This window comes from Sus scrofa, chromosome 7, assembly GCF_000003025.6.
Source record: "Sus scrofa isolate TJ Tabasco breed Duroc chromosome 7, Sscrofa11.1, whole genome shotgun sequence".
NCBI lineage: Eukaryota > Metazoa > Chordata > Mammalia > Artiodactyla > Suidae > Sus > Sus scrofa.
In genome coordinates this window covers 62,361,662-62,381,183 of record NC_010449.5, presented here as the reverse complement: position 1 = coordinate 62,381,183, position 19,522 = coordinate 62,361,662, and the positions used below count along the sequence as shown (strand labels likewise).

At 37.4% G+C, this 19,522-nt stretch overlaps 1 protein-coding gene across 1 annotated transcript in view; it reads left to right on the top strand.

Moving 5' to 3' along the window:
• TTC6 (tetratricopeptide repeat domain 6) overlaps positions 1-19,522 on the top strand; it is a 215,976-nt gene that overhangs the window by 63,320 nt on the left and 133,134 nt on the right. Inside the window, exons 2-5 of the mRNA XM_021099129.1 lie at positions 3,721-3,813; positions 7,574-7,783; positions 14,185-14,318; positions 18,042-18,236. Of these exons, the coding sequence (XP_020954788.1) occupies positions 3,721-3,813; positions 7,574-7,783; positions 14,185-14,318; positions 18,042-18,236 (632 nt within the window). The remainder of the gene's footprint in view (positions 1-3,720; positions 3,814-7,573; positions 7,784-14,184; positions 14,319-18,041; positions 18,237-19,522) is intronic.

Genomic DNA, 19,522 nt, shown 5'->3' with positions numbered 1-19,522 from the left:
GGAAATTCATGGGCTAGGGGTTGAATCACAGCTGCAGCTGCAGGCCTACACCACGTTCATGGCAATACTGGATCCGAGCCACATTTGTGACCTACACCGCAGCTTGTAGCAATGCTGGATCCTTAATCCACTGAATGAGGCAAGGGATTGAACCCGCATCCTCATGGAGACTATGTTGGGTTCTTAACCCACTGATCCACAACAGGAACTCATGATTTTTTTTTCTTTTAGCATTTCATGTTGTTTCATACTGTTAGCTTACTTACCTTTTTCTTTTATTGTCTTAGTGAGTGTTATGGGGTTTATAATATGTATATTTAACTTATCCCAGTGATAGTGTTTTACATATAGTATGAGGAGCTTAGAGCAGTATACTTTTTTTCCCTCCTCTTATTACTGGGATCTCATTAATGCATACTTCATATCTATATATTTATTACAAATCTCAAAATACATCATTTAAAAAAATTTAAAGTCTATATTTTAAAACATTAATTTTTATAAATTATAAAATATAAAATATATAATACAAAAATAATATTTATTTTTAATATATAAAAATATATATTCAAAAAATCTTCAAAAAGGGAAAATGTCTCCTTTATTTACCCACTTTAAAATATCATTCTATTACTTACTTTCATTGTATGCACTCAAGTTTTATTCCTTCTGCTTGAAGAATTTCCTTTAACATTTCATGTAATGTAAGTTTGATGGCAATACATTTTTCACCTTTTGTTTGCTACAAAAGTATTTCACCTTCAGTTTTAAAAGATATCTTTGTTGGATATGGAGTTCTATGTGGACAGTTGTCTTCTTTCAGTAAGTTACTCTAAATATGTTGCTTCCTCTTCTGTCTTGCATTGTTCTGACAAGAAGCCTGCAGTATTAGTTTGTGGTAATTAGTTACTGGTAATTCTTTATGTCTTTGTACTTAATGTTTCTCTGGATACTTATAAGATTTTTTCTTTATTACTTTTTTTTTTTTTTTTTTGCGTCTTTTCTAGGGCCGCTCCTGTGGCATATGGAGGTTCCCAGGCTAGGGGTCTAATCAGAGCTGCAGTCACTGGCCCATGCCACAGCCACAGCAATGTGGGAACTGAGCCGAATCTGCAACCTACACCGCAGCTCATGGCAACACCAGATCCTTAACCCACTGAGCAAGGCCAGGGGTTGAACCCGCAACCTCATGGTTCCTAGTTCAATTTGTTAACCACTGAGCCACTACGGGAACTCCTTTTTTTTTTTTTTTTTTTTCTCATTTTGATTACAATGCACTTGGCAGTGTTCTTTGTGTGCTTCTACTTGGAGTTCATCGAGCTTTTTGCATCAGGGGTTTATAATTGTCATCAAATTTAGAAAAAATTTGGCTATTTTTTGTACAAATATTTTTTGCTCTCTTCACATTCTCCTTTATGGGACTCTAATTAGATACATGTTAGTGTGAGTATTTTTAATTTTGTTTCAGCTTTTATTTCTCTCCATGATTCGTTTTGTATGGTTTCTATTTATGTGTCTTCAAGTTAACTCATCTTTTCTGATATTTATGCCACTCAGTGAAATTTCTATTTCAGATGTTGGACATTTTATCTAGATATTACATTTGATTCTGTTTTTATCTTATATTTGTTCATCATCATGCTTATGTCTTTGAACATTTATAATACTTATATGTTTCACTATGTTTATCAATTCCAATGTCTCTGTCACTTCTGGGTCTTTTTCTGTTGATTTTTCTTCTGGCTATGTGTTACACACTCATGCTTCTTCATATGACTAGTAACTTTTTTTTTCCTTTTTATGGCCAAACCATGGGAAGCTTCTGGGCTAGGGGTCGAATTGGAGTTGCAACTGCCAGCCTACACTACCGCCATAGCAACACTGGATCCTTAACCCACTAAGCAAGGCCAGGGATCAAACGCTGGATCCACTGGGTGAGGCCAGGCACTAAAACCACATCCTCATGGAGACTATTTCAGGTCCTTTAATCTGCTGAGCCGCAATAAGAACTCCATGACTAGTTCACTTTTGATTGAGTGCTTAACATTTTGAATTTTACATTGTCGAGTACTGGATTTTCTTGTCTTCCTTCAAAAAAGGTTGGAGTTTGCTCTGTTAGGCAGTTAAGCTACTTGAAGATCAGCTTGATCTTTTTAGGTATTATTTTAAAGTGTTGTCAATGTCCAGAGAAGCTTTTACTCTGGGGTTAATTAGCCCTACTTATGTTTGATCCGTCTGAGGTTTATAGTGCATGTGCCATGTATTCAGAATGTCTCATAGGAGATCTAATGATTCCTAGCATTGTGTGAGCTCTGGGAATTGTGGCTTCAGCTCTTTGGTAATTTCTTTTTTCCCTTGGCAGTTTTTCTTTGTTTTGGCCTCATGGGTCTCACCATTGCATGAGCAGATTGGTATTTTGTTCAAGGATTCTATGCATATTTCTAGTGCTCTTTCTCTGTGCAGCTCCCTTCTATCTATACTGTGCCCTACAAATTCTACCCTCTTTGCCTTCTCACTCTAATGTCTATCTCTTTAATGCAGTGAGCCACCTGGGCTCTGTGTGATTTCTTCCTCCTTGTGTTGTGGTCTGATAATTGTTGTGTAAGGCAGAAATATGGGGTATTTAACTCTTAACCTTCTGAGTTTCCATTCTCTTGGTCATTAGTCTCGTATTCCCTGTTGTCAAACCTTAAAAGAGCTGCTCTTATATTGTGTCTAGTTTTATAGTTATTTATGACAAGAGGACATAAATAGAAGCCAGTAGCCTCAGTTGAACCTTTATAATGAAACAAAGAAGTAGAAAGGCAGCATTTTAAAGTACAAGGAATGGGAAGTTCCTGTTGTGGCTCAGTGGTAATGATCCTGACTAGTATCCATGAGGATGTGGTTTCAGTCCCTGGCCTCACTCAGTGGATCCAGAATTGCTGTGAGCTGTGGTGTAGGTCACAGACATGGCTTGGATCTGGCATTGCTGTGGCTGTGGGGTAAGCCAGCAGCTGCAGCTCTTATTTGTCCCCTAGCCTGGGAACTTCCATATGCCCCAGGTGCATGCAGCCCCAAAAAGCAAAAAAAAAAAAAAAAGTACAAAGAATGTTCATATTTTGCTATTGATATTACTAAAAGCCTAGAGGAGAAAGGGCTTTAAAAAACCATAAACATCCATTTTAATGGTGATAAAACTGAGGTAAAGGGAAGCAGAATAACTTGCCTGTTGAATGTCTGGCCTGTGACTTTACAGTTTGTGCAGAAGCTGGATCTCTTGATTCCTATTCATTGTTAGACATTGTGGTGTGTGGTCTTCTTACCACTTCAGCTGACCTGAGAGTATATTGTAGCAATTAGCATTAATAATGATAAAAATAACACTAGCAGGTATACTCATTAAAATTTAAAGTATATTTATGTTCCTTCTTGCTCTTGGTTTGATTAAATTTTAGTTTTGATTTTATCTTTCTTGAGCAGCCATTTAAGAGCAGTGTTTTTAGTATTTGATTTAATATTACCTAATTGTCTTATTAAATCTGATGATGTAGCAGTAGAGATCAATAATTTAAAAAGCCCTAAAATTGAAATAGTAGACAAAATTTTTTTATTGTATCTTTTGTTCTGTATTTCTCATTTACTGCATTATATTGACTAGAATTTTAGTGCATTGCATTATATACCTCAGTGCTTTTTACAATTGGCATTATTTTAATTGTTTTCTTTTCCTCCTTCAAGGATATTTCCTTAATGGGAAAAGTGTACTGGTACAAAACACCTCAAGTGCAAGCAGAACAAGGACTACAGATAAGTATTAAGGAAACTCAAACGGTAAAGTCTTTAATAAAAAAATCCTCCTTGCCTAGATTGAGGTAATAGTCTGCCTTTTTTGCTTGAATGTTTATCTAGAGAGTTAAAAAGAACAACTCTGATTTATTTTAGAGGCGTGTTTAACTATAAGCATATCTAATCTAATACCACATCGAGAGTCTTGGCTATTTTGGCTCACCATTGCTGCTTATCATAGATCTTCTGAACTAAGGCCTCAAACTCTTTTCAGAAGGAAGAGATCTTAACAGTTCTTCTGGTCTAAAGACATTTAGATCTAGAAGGCAGTTGGAGAATTAATTAAAATTTATTAGCTTCTCAGAAAGCATTACCTTATTCTTTATTTAGTTAGAAGAGTTATGGAAAACATCAACAAGGGGAGTATTTTGTAGAGAAATATGGGCACTTGATGACATGTTTAATTTCAGAAATAGAGCTTCTTTTTCATCCTTTGTTGGCAAAATACTTAACGGGATTCAAAGCAATTGAGAACCATATTCTCTGTGAATGGGAAGTGTCTTCCAGTGTATAGAAATCCACATTTACATAAAACAAGTGATGGTGATCAGTCCTTTACAAAAGATTTGTAAAATTATTTCATTAAATAACAAGCTCCTTTAGTTCCTGAAAACATGATTCCACATACATAAAAACTCAGATCACAGTTTGTTTTAGGATTCTATACCATGTTTAGAAAATTATTGAATACTTTCACAAAAATCATGGATCCTATATTGTTAAAGTTACTACAAATGGTTGCCTACCAGAGTTTGAGATGCTTTTGGACTGAGTCATGCATTTTCCCCCTCTGTGTTCTTACCACTTTCTCAAGACCCAGCATGTGTGGCACTATGGGGATAAATCAGTTTTGAAGCCTTACCACGTATGCTAACAGCTTAAAACTGACTTAGAGTAGCTGCTGTTTACAGGTAGATATCAAAATCTCTGACCTGTAAGCTTCTAATAAGTATAGTAAACTGAAAATACAAGATCGATTAGGTTAAAAAAAAAAAAAACAGAAATCTTCATTACTAGAAAAAACTTGACTTAATACCATTCACTGAATATTCATATAGTGTAAGAAAAAATGATTCCATTTTGAAGGAAACTATGAAAAAGGCCAATTTTCAGATACCTAGCTATATATACATCACCTCGATTATTTAAAATAAGGATTTAAACAAAAATATCAATTGCTTTATAATTCTGTAGGAGCCACACCCTCAAGCTTTGACATTTGTAAACAATCAATCACTGGACCTCTCCTGGTCACTGGCTTTTTAGGAAGAAGTTTACCATTTCTTTAGAGGTATAATACCTTTTAAATTGGTATACCTGGCCATGGTAAAAAACAGTTCCTCTGTGGTGTCTTTCATTCCAGACAAGTGTTTTGGGTACCTACTCTGTGCCAGAGAACAGAACTCTGTCTTTCCTCCCTATCCCGTTGACTCGTAGAAGCTTCCCAGCCTGAGATTTATCTGGGCAGCACTGGCCAACAAGCTGCCATCCAGAGGGGGCCTGCTCTTTCCAGATGGTACCAGATACCCTGCACTTATAGCATAGCTGCCTCAGCTGTGAGCATCTTGAGGCCACACGCCAGCTGTCTCTTAGTTCTTTGTTGTAACTTATTTTCTTTTAAAGAACATTCTTGTCTAATATCTTTCCTTTTGAAGTACTCACCATTTACTTTTGTGATTTTTTTTTAATTTTTAAAAAATTTTGCTTTTTTAGGGCCGCACTTGTGGCACATGGGAAGTTCCCACGCTAGGGAATTGGAGCTGCAGCTGCTGGCCTGTGTCACAGCCACAGCAATGCAGGATCTGAGCTGCATCTGTGACCTACACCACAGCTTATGGCAACGCCAGATCCTTAACCCACTGAGGTAGGCCAGGGATCGAACCCACATCTTCATGGATACCAGTTGGGTTCATTACTGCTGAGCCACAGCAGGAACTCCAGTACTCACCATTTTAAATTGTTTTTGAATCATCATCTAGAATGATTTCCTCACATACTTATCAAAAAAATCAAAGAATTTATCCATTCATTCCTTTTGTACAGTGTGGTCAGCATTGTTTTAGACATGGTTGATACAAAGATAGAAAACACAGTTCTTGCCCTTTAGGAACTCATTGTGTGGGATAGACCAGTATATGAAGAAACAAAGTACAATCCTGTGTAATAAATATTTTAAATAGAGACTAATTGCATAGTAGAGAAAAAATGCCTGTAATTTTCTTTCCTTTCATCCGTTCATTCTTTCACTCAAATAATAGCACAGGGTCTACAATGCTCTAAGTGCTTAAGATATAAAAGACAGGTAAGACACAATTTCTTTTTTAAAGAATTTATCAAACTTTAAGATTTTGAAGTTCTCAAACTTGATCTCAGGATGGCTTTAAAATTCTTAAAAAATATTTTAAGCACCCAAAGGAGTTTTGTTTATGTGTATTCAGTCAACCAATATTTACTGTACTAGAAATTAAAACTGAGAAAAACAATTATTTATTCATTCATTTAAAATAATAATAAGCCTGTTATACATTAACATAAGACATATTTTTAGGAAAAATAATGTGTAAAACAAAACAATTCAGTGAAAAGGGTAGGATTGTCACTTTTTTTTTTTTTTTTTTTTGCAAATCTCTTTAATACCTGGTTTAAAAGAGAGCTAGAGTCTCATATCTGCTACTGCATCCAGTTTGTTGAAGTGTGTTCAGTTTGGTTGAAGTATATTAAGTAATTCTAATCTGATACAGATTAGAAAGGAGTCATTTTAATAACCTTCTTACATAGTTATTGATGGTCTTTGTTAATACACCAAAGTTCGCAAGTGGTAGTTTCTTAACGATTAGTTGCAGTGGAGAATCTGAAACCCTATAAATGAACTTACTGTATATCATTACATTAAAATTAATTGATCTCCCTTGCTCCTTGAATGGAACTTTACTTTGCATGATTTTGTATCTTGTGTGTTAATTACTTCATAAGTATTGTCTCACTGTTTTACTCCTCAGTGCTTTTCCATCATCAAAGCAAAGGTCAACATAGTGAAAAAGGAAAATAAGCCTTAATATTATTATGAAAATAGTTCTGACATTGTAGCTCCCCTGAAAGGGCCTCAACTGTCAGGTGTCTGTGAACCACACTTTTGAGAACCAGTAGGCTATTGTATGAAATAAAAAAAGGGTAAGAGAATACAATTTGGATTTAGGTTGTTTAGGTTCATATACTGTCCTGCTACTTTCACTATGACCTTGGGCAGGTTAATTAACTTCGTTAAGCCTCAGTTTCTTCATCCATAAATGGGGTTACAAAAGTTCCTACTTCATAGAGTTGTGGTAAAGATTAAAATTAAATGAGAAAATGCCCATATATGTCAGTGATTACGATGACGATTACTTAGACAATTGTAATGTAGTGTCATATATGCTAAAATAGAGCTGGGCACAGAATAATGATAAAGATCAGTAATGGCTCTGTGAATCGGTGAGGCTGGGCAGCGTCCTGAGAGGGTCATTTGCAGCTGGAGGATTACCATTGCTCTCTCAAGCTTATTTTCCTTCATTTTCTATTTTGAGGCTTCACATTTTTCTTAAGTCAGTTTGAGTTTCTTCTGGATTTTCAGAGGAAACTTATTACCTCTCCGTAATTTAAATCATGTGTTTTCATTGTCATTTTGTTGTCAGAGAGAAAAACATTACGTAACTTAAAACTATGGAAGACCAATAACAAGAGTGTGTACATTTACGTTTCCCAACAGAATGTGCTTGAGAACGTTCCTGAAGCTGTATCAAGTATTTCCCAGATTGAACAAGAGGATATATCAGAATGGGGAGTCTCAGATGCAGAAAGTGTATTATTTAAACCCCAGGACACTTTGGAAATTCAGCCAACAGATGAGTCAAGTAAACCTTTGGAGGGTGAACAGCCCATAGCTGATTCAAAAGCAGCTGAGCAGATGTCTTTAAAGGTAAAATCCTACTTATGTTGGAAACAGAGTTGTGAGAGTTGAGAATGTGTAGGTGTGAAGATGTAGTAGTCCAGGAAGGGCCAGGGCACCGGGGAGGGTTCACTCTGAAGAAAGGGCTTTAGATGTGAAAGTTTCTTACTTGGGAAGAGGGGACTTCAGTTTTTAGAGAGCTTTTAGTTTCAAACCTAATTGCAATTCTGGGGAGAGATTTTTTTAAGGAGTGAAGGAAGCTCAGGGCTTTCAGAAATTGACCAAAGTTCTTGCTGTTCCTATACTGAGAGAAGTCAGGAGTTTATAGCCCAGGGACCAGGACTGGGTGAACTTTGTAGCGTTCATAATTGCCCCACTTAGGTTTGTGCGGTTCCATGAGTCTTTTCCTACTGTGAGAATTTAATTTTGTTTCATTTTATTTGTGCGTAATTTTTATAATTTTATTGTATTTGGATATTGCCTTCCTATTATTTACTTAGTACTTTAATTTGAGTCACTTTTGACTTAATTAAATGAGTTTATTTTAAAATAGATATATCATTATTAAGATTTTTGAAAAAAACACTTTTCCCTGAACCACAGCATCTTATCCTGATTATCACCAGCCTTTCTAGTCAGTCCCTCTTCTTCTAGGTCCCCCTCTCCCCACCAAGGACCATGGCATTCAAGTCAACTGGCCATTACTAGTTCTTCAACTTTTGACCCAAACTCCGAACTCTGAAACCTTAGATTTAGCCATGACCATATTGTTTTCTTGTCTTTCACAGAATAATCAGTGCCCAAGGCTTAGATTCCTCCTAAACATTATTGCTTATAATTCCTTTTTCTCTTTTCCAGTTGTCCCCATATTAGTCTGTGTCCTGGTGACCTTATGTCTGGATTAGTGCAGGCGCCTCCTGGTTTTCATTCATTTCTCAAGCTCTACTTTCTTTTTTTTTTTTTTTTTTTGTCTTTTCTAGGGCCACACCCGTGGCATATGGAGGTTCCCAGGCTAGGGGTCGAATAGGAGCTGTAGCCGCTGGCCTATACCACAGCCACAGCAACACCAGATCCGAGCCGAGTCTGTGACCTACACCACCGCTCACAGCAATGCCAGATCCTTAACCCACTGAGGGAGGCCAGGGATCGAACCCGAGTCCTCGTGGATACTACTCAGATTCGTTTCAGCTGAGCCACAACAGGAACTCCCCTCAAGCCCTACTTTCTTAGGTTCATTGCACCTGATACCCGCATACTGATTTTCCCACAGTAATAAGTAGTAAGGAAGGGCCAAACTTAATAGGTGACCAGAGAAAATCCATCACTGCTATCAGGGGGAAGGGATTTAGGTAGTGATTGGTGACTGACTTCATCAGAAGTCATGCAAGTGTGAGCTATCTTACTTCATCTCCCAAGCTTGGTGACCCTACTCATTGCCGACTATTCCAGGTGAAGCCTGGCATCTTCCACGTGTGGAGAACTTAGAAGGCATTTTTTTTTTTTTTTTTTGGTCTTTTGTCTTTTTAGGGCCATACTTGTGGCATATGGAGGTTCCCAGGCTAGGGGTCTAATTGGAGCTGTTGCTGCCGGCCTACGCCAGAGCCACAGCAACAACAGATCTGAGCTGCTTCTGCGACCTGCACCACAGCTCACAGCAATGCCGGATCCTTAACCCATTGAGCGAGGCCAGGGATTGAACCCGCAACCTCATGATTCCTAGTCGGATTTGTTTCTGCTGCCATGAAGGGCACTCCAAGAAGGCATCTTTAAAAACTATAGCATATTGATATACAAGTATTCGGCTGGTGGGTACAGGTAGTGTTTTTATCTATTCTCCTGCCTGAACTTTGGGACTTTGGAAATAAAATGTAGGCTTAAGGGGCGAATGGTTAGCTACTAAATGTGTCAAAGAATGAAATGGATTTTCTAGACAGTGGTTTAACCACTGTGGCCTGTCAGGAATTTAAATCCCTCATTGAAAAAAATCCCATAATGTTCATTCTTTTGGTTTGCTGTAGCAGGTCTAACATATTATTAGGAAATATGCAAAATTATTTGTTTATGATAAAAACAGCCATTTCCTAAGGTAAGTAGAATTTAATTAATGTTTACCATGTTCCAGCCACTTTGTTAAGTGTTTTACACATGTTATTTTTTCCTAATAGCAACCTTAAAACCCTCATTTTATAGTTAAAAAAAGCAAGTCATAGAGAAGATTAAATAACTTGCCCAGGTACAACCATATGTTTAAGTTGCAGAGGCAGGACTTGAACTGAGGTGGTCTAATTCTGGAGCCTTTGCTCTTTACATCTTTGCATCCCTGCCTTTCCTAACAACAACGAACAGGTATTTTGTTAAGTACAAGAACACAGACTCACAGTGGCACCAATGACTGTGGATGGAGTGTCCCTCACTTGACTGGGAGGAGTGGTTTGATGAGAGACACTTAGAGAATGGATTAAGAGGGTTCCAAACTGAAACCAGAAGTGTTTCAAAAGAAGAAGAGAATGTCTGATAAGACTTTATGGTTTATTGTTGTGGGATATTATTGGACATATCAGAAACGCCAGAGAAAACAGTGCTGGAAGTTTTCTGACTCATCTCACCAAATCTTAAGCTTTTTTTTTTTTTAATTTTTGATAACATCTCAGGATCAGTTATTGTCTGTGAACTTTACCTTGTTTGGACATTTGAGGCCATAAAGTTAGTCTCCAGCATCTCTGGCACAGGAATGAGGAACAATATACTCTAGCAGGTCAGGCCACACTGTGGGGGGGGGGGGGTGTAAGAAAACCTCTTCTCTTTTTTAAAATTTATTTTATTGAAGTATGTTGATTTACAATATTGTGTTAATTTCTGCTGTTGAGCAAAGTGATTCAGTTTTACGTATTCTTGGTTTATGTCAGGATATAGAATGTAGTTCCCTGTGCTACACAGTAGAACCTGGTTGTTTATCCATCCTACATATCCTAGTTTGCATCTGCTAATCCCAAACATGCAATCCATCCCTTCCCACCCCTTCTCCCCCTTGGCAACCACAAGTCTGTTCTCTGTGTCTGTGAGTTGTTTCTGAGAAAACTCCCTGTGACATCTCATAGAATTGGCACAGAGGAGTGATAAGGGAGAAATGCAGGACTTCGCTGCTCAGATATATACCAGAGGGTCTCATTCAGCAATAAAGTAGAGAATTTAATTCATCCTTACTTAATTGACCATTTCTAACCCTTAGAAGCTCATTAGTATAATAAAATATATCAGAGCTCTGGTCTAAGTCATGACCAACAGAAAGAGAAATTAGATAATAGTGACTGTGAAGAAATGACTGACAGAGGAAGCCATGAGAGGACTGTTGTGCATTTTATGAGAGAAAAAATGTCCAAAGTCTGTTAAAAAAAAAAAGCTGCACATATCCTTAGATTCTAAGTGGAATGGTGTTTGAGATGTGAGATACCCCACATCACCTCAAATTCTTATTAAACAATTTTGAGTGATTTATTGCATTCAGAGTTTTAAAAATATACAGAAGATGAAAGAAGAAATACATATCCATAGATAAACATTAAAGTGCCATTTGGGTATAACAATTATATCAGGAGGGCTAAGATCCAGAATGGGTTGAGGCCTGTGTATAATGCTAAGACTAAGAAAGTATTTTTTTGGTGTTAGTTTTGGAGCAGAGAGAGCAAAAAGGAAGGATAACCCTGTCATTGTGGATGAATAGTGTGATGACAACAGATGACAGAGAGGACTTAATTTATTTTTAGAAAAGGTTGAGGTTTTAAATAAACATACCTATGACAAAAAGAAAGGGAAGCTGATAAAATTGTACTTTGCTTCTCTTAAGTCTGACAAGGAGAATGGTCCTTAGTTTAGAAAGAAAAGAAAAAGAATTGATAAAAGAAATTTGAAGCCCAAGATTGGGGAAAGATTTTAAGAGTTGGCTATCTGATCCTGTTGGCTCAGATAGATCGATTTCAGCCTGTTGGCCCCTGTCAGCAGCAGCTTTGAGGAGGTAGGAGAGGTGCTAGGAGCCTGGACACTGGCAACTGCAAATCTGAGTTTTATTTCTTTAAGTGTAAGAGTTATGGTTTCTGAATATATGCACTGATTTTAGAGAAAATTCTGTAATGATTAAATGAATCATTAAAAGAATTGTGTTTGAACCCTTATAAAAGGAACATGTAATCACCTTGAGCCAGCATGATTCCCTAAGGGCAAGCCATGGAAGACCAACGTTATTATTATTATTTTTTCCTGAAATTACTAAACTAAACATGAGAGAAGTGTCAGACTTGAGGTTCAACACAAGTGTATCATGGAAAAGAGCCAGGCATACCAGAAAAGTCAATAAGGCTTAGTTATTGTTATTATCCTTTGGATTTCAGCAATCCATTTATGAAAGCCTCCCAGTGACAGTTTAGGAGACAAGGCTGTAATCAGGTGAACTGTTGGGTGGATTTAGAACTAGTTATGCAAAGGATGCACAATTAGTCATGAAAGTCCCTAATGGACTGTTACGAGACCATGTCCAATTCAGCATATTTTCTGATAATTTGGATAAGATATGGAAGATTTACTGATTGGATTTGCAGATAATGTCCAAAATGTGACTGGTTAGATTTGGTTGGTCAGACCTCAGATGAAATTTAATTGGGATAAATGTATGTATAGTTCTTTCCTTGGCTCCACAAACTAAGTGCGTAGATATGGGATGGCATGACTCAGAGCAAATGTGAAAAAGACTTCAGTGTTTAAGTTGTAATTTAGTTTTGTGATAGGAAGACATTTGCAATCATAGTTTGCATTGATTGACTGTTACCATAAAAGGGGATCATCTTTCTCCTGGTGGATCTGATCACATCCCACCTCAAATATTGTGTTCAGATCTGTGTACTAGCGCCAGGAGAAACACTGACAAATTGGAGACTATTTGGAAGAGAGCACAAAGAATGACAATGCAGAGTTTTAAAACCATGTCATGTAAGGTAGAGTTAAAGGCCCTGGGGATGCTTATCTGGGGGGAAAGCAGGCTCAGGGGAGTCAACTATATTCAAATATTTGCTTGTCAAATGGAGGAGAGCCAGGCTATGCCTGTATGATCCTGAGGTTTGAATTGAGATTGGGGGATGAAAGTTGTTAGCCTCAATAATAAGCAAACAAAAATTCTAACACATGGAAGGGTTTCAACAGGAAAGTGACTATGGTTGGAAGTATCCAAGTTCTTTGTTCTAATCATGTTTGAGACTGGATGGATGGCCTTTGGTGGAGATACTATAGAGGAAATTCAAACATAGACTGGATGGTGAGATGGAATGCCCCAAACTCGGAGCTTTCCTCATACATCATCACTTCCTTACTTAAGATGTTGCAATGTCTCTCTCCTGACTACTGCATCAAGCCAAACTTTCCACCTAATTTAGAAAAACCTCCCTTTATCTGGCCTCCTTCTATTTACTCAGTCATATCTCTCTGCTTTTCCCAAAGAAAACCTCCCTGCTTTCTTCCTGAAGTCTAGTCTCAAAAATGTACAGAGCAGCCCATAGAGAAGGATATCTTTAGATGAACTGTTGCTGAGAATTCTGCAAATTTCCTAAGCAGTCCAGGAAAACAATCCTTCTAATAGCTGTAATGATTAAGAGGCAATTATTTGGCACAGAAATGTGTTTCCCAAGCAGAGGAAATAAAAATAACTATAGGATGTATAAATTGGTAAACATTACTAAAAATAGTTGTATAGAGCATTAAATTCATTTTGGCTTGTGGTCATAGCCACCAGTCATGCCAGACTTTAAGTGACTAAAGGGCTAAAGGTAAGTTGTATTAAATATACCTATCAAGAAGTATAGATTTATAGAGGGAAAAATCTTTTATTTTTTCTTCAGTGGTTTAAAGGCAATAAATAAAATACAAGTAAATATGGTACTAATATTTTTATTGCTCTGAATTTGTATATTTAAAAATTTAGGAATAAATTTAGAGAAGAATATCAACTCTACCTTTAGGATTTATATTCTTTTTTATTTTATTTTAATTTTTAATTTATTTATTTTTTTGTCTTTTTGCCATTTCTTGGGCTGCTCCCACGGCATATGGAGGTTCCCAGGCCAGGGGTTGAATCGGAGCCGTAGCCGCTGGCCTATGCCACAGCCACAGCAACGCGGGATCTGAGCCACGTCTGCAACCTACACCACAGCCCATGGCAACGCCGGATCCCCAACCCACTGAGCAAGACCCAGGGATCGAACCTGCATCCTCATGGTTCCCAGTTGGATTCGCCAACCACTGAGCCACAACGGGAACTCCCAGGATTTATATTCTGTTGTAAAATATGCATAGAAAGTAGGAGTATATAAATGGACCGATAAATATAAGCGAAAGATCTAACTTTCAGTTACAAGTTTTCTTAACAGCACACTTATGTTTTTTTAAAGGTGAAATCATCTGAATTGTTGCAAATCAAAGGAAAAGAAGTTAAACGAACACGAAAAAGTAAATTAGGAATTCCACAACAGAGACAAACCAAGGTTTCAAAACCACTGTGTGATCCAAAACTACCTAAAAAAAAGTAATTTCCTTAACTTAACAAATTTTACTGTCTGAAGAGAAGTTATTCAGTAGCATTGATAGCTAAAAGTGTGTTTTTAAAGGAAAACTATGTGTTTTAGGAATGCATACGTGAGATCCAACTTAAACCTTCTCACAGGAAGAGGTGGTGGCAGGTATATAAGGATATATATGTTATGCTCCATATCTCTTTCTATTCTTTTTTTTTTTTTGATTAATGCACTTAGTTTAATGACATAAGAATAGCTAGAATAAAAATAGCTCTTTGTGAGACAAAAAATTATGTTAACTTGCTAGATTTGATTTTTTGGTCACTGTAATGCCTTATTTGAATTAATTGCTCATTATATCAGTTAATTTTTGTTATGATGAAACAAAAGACAACCCAACACAAAATGTCCATAGGCCGTCAGTTTGGGAATTTAGATGGCCTAATATATCACAGCATGTTTCATTCCCCTACCTCCACATATTTTCAGTAGGGTTTCATATTACACATATTGCAGCCACAATTTTGAATAATACTGTGCAAATGCAGTTTAGATTTATGGTTTATCTGTTGACATTCACCTTGTCGAAACTGATTTTCTCCTTATTTCTTCACTAGGTTTTTATAGGCTGGTTGATTCTAGATTCTTCTTCATTTAACTCTTTATGGAGGCTTAAAGAAGCTTTAATTATTAGCTTTTGTTGTTGCTTAACAACAGGGCACTGAAAAGTGTGCAGGACGTGGAAGACAACCTTTTTATGGCCAGCCTAAACTTTGTAAATGGGTATTACTCGCAATTTAGTAGCTGAGAGTAGACTCATGGGAAAAGAATTCCAAAGTTTATGAAAGAGTCAAATTGGCATTTAAGTGACCCTGTACATGCCATTGCTTATCTGCATTGCTTTAAGCTCATTTAGTTAGCAAGATTATGTATTAAAACAAATAGTGACAGCAGACAACAAGTATTTTACCTTCAATAAATAGTTACTGTCAGATTATCAATGAAGCAGAAACTTCTTGATTTTTTTTCCCCCAAAAACCTTGCATTTAGTGCATTAGGTAAAGTAGTGTGGCCACACACAGAGACAGAGTCTTTTCTTTTTTATGTCTTAGTGTTTCAAAGAATGACAAATAGTCCTGTTTAAGGAGAGTGTGCTATAAAAACACACCGCCTTTCTTGAACATGCCAAAAATATTTGTAGATCTTTTCGGTATATGTAGTACTGTGTTAATTCATTAAAACTGAAATTAGAAATCTCCATTACAAAGACATGTGAATGAAATGCAGAAGAATAAAAATAATGGTATTTAAAATTTTTATATGATAAAAGAGGGCTTTAGAAAATCTTTTATTCACTGCTCCTTTTTCCTTAATCAGTTTTTTAAACCTAACTTTTCTCACCAGTGACTTGCCTCCAAATTAGATTATTTTCTTGGGAATTCCACCACCTCTTGAAAACATAGTGTTATTTAGCTCAATAACCAAGGGAGATTCACTTGGAGATCTGTGTTATTAGAGTATGATGGGAACATAGAAATTCAGATTGGTGCTGATGCTTTTTTAAGGAAAAAAAAATCCGTAATGTAATCTCAAGAACATTCCACTAGCCAGGACCTGTCCCAGACAGAATGAAGACGTAGGTGAGCTTGACATCGGAACTCACCTTTCTTTCTCTCCTTTTTCTCCAGTCCTTTCTTAGGAACCCTGAGTGCCTGGGATCCTGGGCTGCCTGGAGACCCATTTTTAGTACCCGAGTTATGTCTTTTTTGTCTCAAACGTTTACAAATGCTTTAGATTTACCTCTGTTTTCTTTTTTCTACTAAAACATACAGATTTCATGTCCTGTTTTTTGTTGGTCCCTGTGTGGGTTTGGAAATGACATAAACCACTATTAGTGATTCAATAATGTACATACTGTGCCTCGCAACAGGTTAGGTACTGTGCAGTGTAAATTAATAACAACAGCAATAAAAATAAACAAGCATTTCTTGAGAGTTCCAGAGACTATCTCAGGAACGCTAACTCTTATTGTTATCAATTTTTATAAAGCAAGAATTAAGAATTTTTGTTCTCACTTTTCAGACCTTCAGAGAGGCCAATAATAGAGTTTGTAAGTATTAGAACTAGGTTTCTGATCCGGGCCCAGCCAACTCCAACATCTATAATTTATACTGTCCTGCTATCCAGACACATGGGGCAGTTAGTGGACGGATCTGCATTAACCCATTAGATAAAGGGTCAGAATGAGTGGGACAAGAATAGGGCAACATATAAAAAGAGATATTTGTAAGAAAGAAAAAAGAACTTTGCAGAGAAGTTTGTCCTTGAGATACTGTTTAAAGAATGTTTAGGAGTTCTCCTGTGGTATAGTGGGTTGTCATTTCAGGGGCTTGGGTCACTGCTGTAACACAGGTTTGATCCCTGCCTGGGAACTTTCATATGCTGCAGGCATGGGCAGAAAAAAAAAAAAAAGAATGTTTAGACATGGACAAAAGGGTAGGCAACAAATTATCCATATCTGAAGAAAGGGATGGGCTTGCTGGCCCTGTGAAGTGTCCTGGAGGCTAATAAAAGCTAACACCTGCCATATGAGAGACACTGTTTTAAATGTATTCACTCCTTTATTTCTTAAAGCAGCTTACCCAGGATGTACTAATGTTGTTATTCTCAACTTACTGAGGTATAAAGAAATTAAATGACTTGCTTATTGCCAAGTGATAACTTTAAATAAGATTGGAACAGAGGCAGTCTGACTCCAGAGTCTACATTCTTAACTGCTGTGCTAGAAGTAGGGCCAGATTCTAGGAGCCTTGAAACTTAGAAGTAAGTTGGATGCCTGCAGCACGCAACAAAGAACCGTTGTGCTGGATAGAAGAGTATTTAAAGACCGGTGCGATAGAGTTTTGCAGGAGGTATGGGTGGAGTAGTACTGGCTAAGGGTCACGTTCTCCTTAGGACTCATTAACAGGCATTAAAAGGAAAGAAACTTGACCTACAGTTAGCAGCACTGTGTTTAGTTCCTAGCAGCCACTCTTTGATTTTGTGACCTATCTAAAATAAGCCTGCTCCAATGTAAGGATAGCAATACCTCCCATATGGTTTCATTGCAGATGCTGTATTTAGATCACCTCACATAAAATTTGGTTCATAGTAGGTGCTCAAAAGTGTTGATTAGATGGGATGTCAAGTGACAATGGGGATTAAGAAAGCAGATTTTCATGCCCTCTTCTCTACTTTGCAAAGGCAGCAGAGAGGCCAGTTCTGGCATGGTGGAAAAGAAGATGCCACAATAATTTAGAGAGCCCCAGGTTTCCACTGATGTTAGGTAGTGGAGAATGTATTATTTTGCTTCTTCAGGGACTTGAGCATCTGAGCAGAGTAGCAAAGGAGTAATGGATGATGGCTGGTTGTGGTGTCACTGAGCTACAGAATCCAGGAGAAAAGATATTAGAGGGAGGAGGGGATGATAATGAGTTTGCTTGTAGACCTTGCATCTGACGTATCTAAAAGACATATAGGTTGAGATCTTCAGCAGGTTGTTGGCTATATGACTGATGATCTGGTCAACGGCCTGAGATCGTAATATTAAATTTCTTACAAACTGCTATTATAGTATTAAGTGTGATCTCCTACATTTAGACATTCTTTTAGAGCCTGAGTGAAACTATCAGTGTAAATATATCTAAAGAGCACAAAATAGTAGAAAGAAGCTCACTTTCCTGTCCATGTTGCAGAATTCCACAAGACTACTCCACTCCAACCCTTCACGAACTGTGCGCCACTGTCCCCGCCCAGGAGCTGCCCATTGATTTGCGCCTGGCTTCTCGAGTGTATCATACAGCCAACAAGAAAGGCCACAGTACTCTTCTTGGAGTGTTTGGAACCTCTTTCTTAGACAACCGCTACACAGATGAAGAGCAAAGAGACAGGTAGGAAATCCACTGATAATTTTGTTTTCAATGGGATTTAAATGGTCAAAGAATTTCTGTCTCTGAGGCTTAGATTTTGAAGACTTGCTTCTTTCTGCTCTTGGGAACTAGGGAAAAAAAGAAATTTTTGTCCTTTCTATTCCTTCTCTGTACATACACAGTCTAGATCAGTGTCTTCATTTCCTGTCATTGTTGACATGAACCATGCCTCATCCTAAGGTAATTTTAGATTGGTGTTTTGTTTTTTTTTTTCTTTTTTGGACCACACCTGCAGCATATGGAAGTTCCAGGCTAGAGGTCAAATCAGAGCTGCAGCTGCCGACCTGTGCTACAGCCATAGCAATGTGGGGTTTGAGCTGCATCTGCAACCTACACCATAGCTCATGGCAATGCCGGATCCTTAACCCACTGAGCAAGGAAAGGGATTGAACTCACATCCTCATGGATACTAGTTGGATTTTGTAACCGGTTGATCCTCAATGGGAACTCCAGTTTAGTGGTTTATAGTTCCCTAAGAGTGTCACATACGTGATCTCTTTTGTTCTTTGTAATAACTCTGGGGAGTACAGATGTGGAAATTGAAACTCATAAAAATCAAGCAGCTATGCCAGGCTCATACAACTAAGAATAGCACTGATTTGGGAGTTGAAGCCAGCTTTCAGATTTCACCATCATTTGGTATACTTGGGTCCAGGGATCATGTACATAAGTCATTTCCTCTGGAGTTTTTTCCATTTTTCCTTGTGTTTCACTTTTCTTTGGAATCTGAGTATTCTTTGTGGTGAGTAAATAATTTATAGCATCCTCAAGTAAGAGGAGAAAAGGAAAGGGAGCTAACGTTTATTTAACAGGAACTGTATCCCTTGTACTGTGCTGTGTGCTTTGCATCTTTCTTTTTAAATCTTCAACTATAAGAGAGAAGTCACAATTTCCATTTTATTCATGAAGACACTTAGACTTTATAATATCAGGTTATTTGCCCAAGTTCTTATCTCTAGATAGTGATTAGAATCCAGGTTTGTTTAATGTGGTTTTTCCTCAAATTTTTTTTCATTATCATTCCCTTAAGAAGGCTTTTTAGATTCCTTTTCTCTAATTTCCCCTCTCCATTAAATTGTAGCATTCTAGGTATACTGTGTGTCTGTTTATGGTATTGTGTGCATATCTGTATATCTGTGCCTTATACATAAAAAGAGTAAGCTTTTATCACCACCCACCCTAGCCACCAATTGTCACTTCCTTAGGGACAGTAGCACCTGCACATAAAGAATGCATACTCTAAATTC